At 36.8% G+C, this 6,712-nt stretch overlaps 1 protein-coding gene across 1 annotated transcript; it reads right to left on the reverse strand.

The window, feature by feature from the left end:
- Window positions 1-4,477: 4,477 nt before the first annotated feature.
- On the reverse strand, window positions 4,478-6,026 carry LOC127645683 (40S ribosomal protein S28-like; the record flags this gene model as incomplete). The annotated part of the gene is made up of 5 exons (XM_052129362.1): window positions 4,478-4,559; window positions 4,845-4,912; window positions 5,241-5,357; window positions 5,663-5,710; window positions 5,991-6,026. Coding segments are annotated over 3 exons (201 nt in total), but the record flags the coding sequence as incomplete, so codon positions are not given.
- Between the last annotated feature and the right edge of the window lie 686 nt (window positions 6,027-6,712).

Below are 6,712 nucleotides of genomic sequence, written 5' to 3' on the forward strand. Positions count from 1 at the left end.
CAGTGGAAAGTGCCATAAGTGAAAACATTGAAAAGAGTGCTTATGCTGCACACAAAGGCAAAGAATATGAAAGCCTTGCCTGAAGTGTGTCACTGCTCCCGTCTCCTCCTTTCCACACCCGAACCCTGATGATGTGTCACACACACAAATGTTAATGTAGCTGCATGAGGTTTCAAAGATCAGGGTCCAATACATATAAGTATCACGTTAACCAAACTGATTCATTCAGGAACATTTTGATACAGCTGGGGCCAGAGCACTTTGTTTTAATGTAAAGCTTTTATTCAAAAGGTCTTTTTGGGCACATTACTGAGGTCAAAGGGTGCTCGAAATCTCCTACAGTAACCTCTGTGCTCTGTTAAAATTATTAAAACTGTCCTTGGGGCCTCCACTGCTCAAAATAACATCATAAACAAGGGTCAGTCGCAGAGCCAGAGGCAGTAAATCACTGTGGTTTCCTGTAGTACTGCACCACTACAATGTGCACCCTGCCAGCACAAAGGAAACAGGGAAGAGTCAGGCCTCTCTGCTCATTGACCCAAGTGAATCTCAATGCTCCATTGGCACAGTGCTATTATTCAGTGGATGTAGACTGTAAGTAACAGCTGCCCTACTTAGACTGCACAAAGGTTACAGGTCTATGATGTAACTGGTCAGGGTTGTTTCTTATATTGACATTATAATTGGTTCTTTTAAAAGTAGTAGTACTAAAAAAATAAATTGAAACTTGGAGTTCAGTTGGGGATTGCATTTTATATGATGGTTGGAATACCCCACTGCATTCTGCATATATTACTTAAAAATTAAGTGAGTGTTTACAGTCAGTCGACTTTTTTGCAAAATAAATCTGGTAACACTTTAATAAGGTTCCAGTCTTCAACATTAGTTAATGCATTAGGTATCATGAACAAACAATGTACAATATATGTTTACAGCATTTATTAATCTTTTTTAATATTAGTTAATATAAATACAATTGTTCATTGTTAGTTCATGTTAACTAATGTTTACAAATGGAACATTATTTTAAAGAGATAATTCTGATTAGGCGATCAAGATCCTCAATCAAAACTGAAGGGTTTTGTTTCACCCTGAAGATGATTATTTTTCAACATTGTCTGGCTGACTATACATTATCCCTCTTATTACATGTCTATACTAACAAATACATAAATGCTGAATGCTAAAAGCTGAAATGATGAAGTGGGAAGAAAGAGATCACTCGGACACAGAAGACATGAAACTTGCCCAGCTATGCAATAAATCAAATGCCCAGGCACTTTACAGCTTAGCGGTCATTATGAGAAATTGTGACTGCTCACTGCAGAATAGTGTGATTGACCAATCTGAATAAATGATTTGGAGAATTATGTAATAATAGAAAATAAATGACATTCTGCAAAAATATGATCTTCAAATGTCTGTGACAATATAATAAAACAGTTCTATCCATGTTTGTCCCTTTTCTCTTGTGTTCATCCATTGTACACCACTAGGATATTTACTGCAGATGACAAACCCTGGTGAGTTTGGCCGACAGTCACCCCCGTGTTTTTCTCTGAGAGAAAGATGAGAACTCAGGGTCATCAAGACAGGGAGGGGGATTTGTATCTGTGTAATCGTTTACCCAGAATACTATTGCTATGCCACGCGCTTATCTGCTATGAATACACCTTCATTTTAGGTCACAGTGCATAAACAGGACACAGAACTACATGCAAAAAAGTTAATTGTTTTTATTCCTTCTTTTCAAATATTGTTGGAGGCAATCCAACAGGAACTTTGATGTCATTAGTTCAAGTAGTATAACGCTCCTAATTAGAGAAATTGAAATGTTGTTGTGGTAAGACTGTAATTCAGATTTAGCTGAAACGTTCAGTCCATTTTTTTTTTTTTTTTATGTATAGAATGTGTAAGGCATAGTTATTTAAATGCACTTTGCATAACATAAGAACATTGTTTTTAATGTACTATAAGTAACAATTGTGTATACAGGCCTCATTCTTAGATGTAAAATACAAATAATGCAAATTAAACTAAACACAGTGTTAGCAAACATGGCTTTGAGAAAAGAAACTGATGTTTTCTTAACTCTAAAAAGCAGTTTGAAATGACCTAGTACTTTGGCCCGGTATAAACAGCTATTTGCATCTGTGTAAATGTTAGCAAAAGCTTGGATTTGATTCAACCTTAGTTTGTACATGAATAAACCCAATATTTGGGATTCATAGAAAGAAAAGTGCTATTGATTAAAATAATACATGGCATGTTCAATGTCCCTTTTACTAAATAATTGTGATATTTGTAATATTGATTATTTAACAAGTTTTGACTTCAACACTTACGTTAACTATAGTACATTAGTGGTTGAGATTGACATAAAATACAAAGAGCAGACTTTAAAGTATATAGTAAAGACTGTATGTGTTACTACTCTTTGAGTTTTGAGAATACACCTGCCTGAGGTCCAGAACTATTTATTTAATTTTGTGACACAGGACACCAGAAGACTGTAATCAAAACAAACCATGTGCCTCTGACCTAAACATCTGCAAAAAATCAAGATCCTTAAAGCAAGATCATAAATATCTGGCTTCTGTCTGCAACAGGTCATCATCCTTTGAATCAATAGCGCCATCTCGTGCACAGCCTATGAATATTGACTCTGTTAAGAAATCTGAGCACATGTTGTTCATTAATTCATTCATAACCTACTTAACTAGGGGTATCAAACTACCGATCCGCGAGATCATATGTTATTTACTCTTCCATTATGAAGTGTTACTAGTTTAACCTTAAAGGTGCACTCGGTTATTTTTCCACATTAAAAAGTTTTACTTTTAAAGAAATTAATTGCAATGTTGAAACATGTATAAAACCATGAGGACTCACATGAGATTAAGACTTATATCAGTAACCTTATAACATGTGGTTTATTCTACATGCAGAGGGTCCCCTCATGGGGGCTGCCATGTTAGGATCACATGTTTTTTCCCCTCAGGCGATCCATCTCATGAACAGTTAAAATTGCCCCATTGAGCAATAATTATGTGCAATACAGAGCGAAGTCTATTTATATTATCCAACATATCCACTTCTGTCATTACATACATTGCATTGTACATAATACACTGTATTTTTGTTCTTAATATAACGGATTTGTAATAGATTTGCACTAGGTGTGTGTCTGAGTGTATGTACATATATGTATAATTTAAAATTATTTTTATTTTTTATTTTATTTTTTTTATGTCTTGCTGCTGTTTTTGTATTGTTGTGCACTGGAAGCTCCTGTCACAAAGACACATTCCTTGTATGTGTAAGCATACTTGCAATAAAGCTGATTCGGATTCTGATGACCAGCCAAATAATACTTGCTTAATCTCAGGCACCGCTGTTATTGGACACTTTCACTTTTCCCTTTAATTAAATATGGCTAACTGTGAATTTATACAATGGTATCTGCAACTGAAAACAATTGCTTTTGAATGCTGCTGCTTCCAAGCCCCTGGATGTCAGTGTAAGTCCAAGATGACATGAACAAAAACTTACTGAGTGCACCTTTAATTTTAGGAGGCAAACCAGTTTTTACTTCCTTATTACAGGTCTAAAACACCAATGTAAACAGATTATTGTAGTGTAGTTGACAACAAACAAGCCTGCACGCTCATATACTTCAAAAACATTTAGTTACATGCATGTGCCATGCTGAGCCAATAACTGTTGAAGAAATAAGCAAATCAAAACATAAAATAATAACTATTTGGAAAAACAGCTGCATTTGTAAACACGGCACCCCTCGGAGACAACCAACCCCCCATGTCGGAGACCCCTATATAACACCATATTATGAAAATAGAACTAAATACAACTACAGCCAAACCTCTTTCCTTGCAACTTACTCTAAAGAGAAATACATTTAAACAAGGAGAATCGGAAAATTTGCCAGTGACGCTCTTGGCCTAAATCTTCATGTTTTACTTTTCACTTGGACAAGCGTCTTGTCATCTTGACACCAAATTAGAATGCTTTGTTTTTTGAGCCTCTTTACAAATATGAACATAACAAATTAATGTATTTTATGATATGCAGTTAAGTAAACTGCACAGTACTGTGTGTAACTAGCCAACATTAAAACTGCCTTTTCTCTCCAAGGGTGCTTATACTGCAGGAGTTTGTGGGGTTTACAAGTATAATTTTAAACTTATCACTGCTTGTGGCAGCAGGGGTGTGGTCAAGCGCCCGTCCGGGAGGGAAAGCGGTAAGGGCGCTTGCACCTGAGCTAAATTATGTCTAACACCTGTCTCTATTTTCAGTGAGCATGGGGAGAGCGGCATAAAAAGCAGCTACAGAACCTCCAGTAGAGGGAGAGAGTTGGACAAAGCCCTACTGAGTAGCTTGTCAATTGTATGTGTTACAGTGGATGATTATTGTAAACTTGTAAACTGGTAAGAGGGCATAAATTTAAAAGCCTTACCGGTGCAGTTGAAAGCCCTGTTTCTTGTGTCTTCCTTCCCTCCATGGAGAAGAGTGTTACACTGCGTTTAAGCCTACAGAACCTAAAGTCAATTCAGGTAACAAGTTAAAAAAAACCTTTGCTGCCTGAATTTTCACATCTAAATTCTATACAACATAAATCATACTGTCCAACCAATCAGCCAAGCAGGAATTTAAGAACATCAAATTTTAATACTTAGACTGGGAAAAAGAGCCATTAGTTCACCAGACTTATTCTATATGAAAATCCAATGTAATAAATTTAAATCTTGAATTCAACCAAGAGAGACCAACTTATTCACAAAGATTTTTGATTTAAAACTGTGCACAAGTGACACTGTACTGACAACTGTAGAGCTGGTGCTGATGTGCTCCACGAGAACAGGTTTGGCCATGGCAGGTCTGCACATATGCACTGCTGAGAAAAACAGACATATTAGAAATTACATCATGATGCAAGAGACAATTGTTCAGCAACTGGGAAAAAGTGGGATGCCGACTAGTTTTCAAATAGTTGGACACTTTTCAGTCAGATTCTAAATTGGTTTACAATTTTAAAATGCATAATTACATTTTATTTACATAAAGTGGCATATTGGAAATTGTAACAATTAGTGATAAGAATGTCTCCAATATCGATCATACAAAATGAAGCAGAATATGTATAATTCTTTCCTTTTCAACAAACCATATGAAAAGTGACCATTGCATAACGACCATCGATTGAGTGCAGTTATACTAACCTAGTGAAGCCTCCTGGCTTCTCTTTCAGACTCCAGAAGTGTCAGGACATCACCTTCTCTTACTGGGCCCTTCACGTTCCTGATGATAAATCTGTTGCTGTCATCCATGAACATCTGCTATATTTCAACATTATGTGCCATGTTCATTTATTTCCATCAGTCCAGCAACCAAATAATGACAAAAATCAAACAGCATTTTCACCCACAGGAGTTGTGGCTTCCAAATCTGAACTTTATCCCCTACAAAACAATCTCTTGACATTAAGGATATAAAGCAAAGCTTAATGCAATGCCTGGACATCACAGTGAAGTGAAAACTTGACAATAACCTGCAATAAATTAGTTGTGTTAAAGTAACTCAGAATGGATTTATCTAAGCTGCACCACATGCTTCATATGATACTGAACATGTGTGAACTCACCTGGGTGCACTGTCCCTGGGAGCCGGTTCTTCCCAGCACCTTTGTAACCTATAATAAAGAGTCAAGATTAGTACAAACAACTGCAATGTATTTGATTTGAATGATCATTTTATGAGCTAAACAACACTCAAAGCAGCAGTTCGCCATCACATTGGTGCAAAGCAAGATGTTAATGCGAACTTCGACGAGTACAGCACGAGTAACATTATTAAACAGTCTACTGAATGATGATGTTTATCGAATAAGGCTGAAGGTGACATATTGCTCTTTTTGCATTTCAATTTACATATTTCGAATGACAATACTCAATAAATATTTTTTTTCTCACTCTGGCGAGCTTGATGGGCAGCACCCGGAAAGGAAGTCAAGTGGTCTCGCCACTTCAAAACTTTTTTCATTTTAAGAGATTTTAATACATTAATATTCATTTTGTAAATTCAAATGAATTGAAAATTAAACTATATATTTATAAAATATATGTTATTCAATTTGCTTTTACATTTCTGTTTCCGGTTCAGGGACGGTGAGGGAAAAATGTTACACGGCTGATCCAGGACCAGACAAGCAAAATAAAGGGCCCTTGAAGGGCACTGCGGGTTTACGAATTCTGAGGCCTCAAGCAACGATTAACCCGGTGCCCCATTTCGAAAATGTTACTTAAAAATGACACTTACATTTTTTTAAAATAATAATTTTAAATGAATCCCATCAGCCATGGTAGCCAAGTACATTCAAAATGTTTAATTAAATAAAAATCCATTTCAAGATAATTAATGTTCCCTATCGAGAGGTCTCTCCTATTGGGTAAGTAGCTTATGCTATGGGAAAACTCAGTTTCTCGAGAAATATTGAAGTCTTTATGTAAAACGCATTGCAGCTGCACAGCAGACAGCAATGAGCGAGGCAGCTCGGTCATTGGCTGTGCTGCAGCAACTTGCTCGAACCAATGACGGGCGACTCTGAACGCAGCGACCAATGGGCGCCGCTCGCCAGCGCTCAGAGCCCGCCAAGATGGGCGTGGCTTAGGGCTATATATTAGGCGCTCCGTCA

The sequence above is a fragment of the Xyrauchen texanus genome, chromosome 6, assembly GCF_025860055.1.
Source record: "Xyrauchen texanus isolate HMW12.3.18 chromosome 6, RBS_HiC_50CHRs, whole genome shotgun sequence".
In the NCBI taxonomy this organism is placed as follows: domain Eukaryota; kingdom Metazoa; phylum Chordata; class Actinopteri; order Cypriniformes; family Catostomidae; genus Xyrauchen; species Xyrauchen texanus.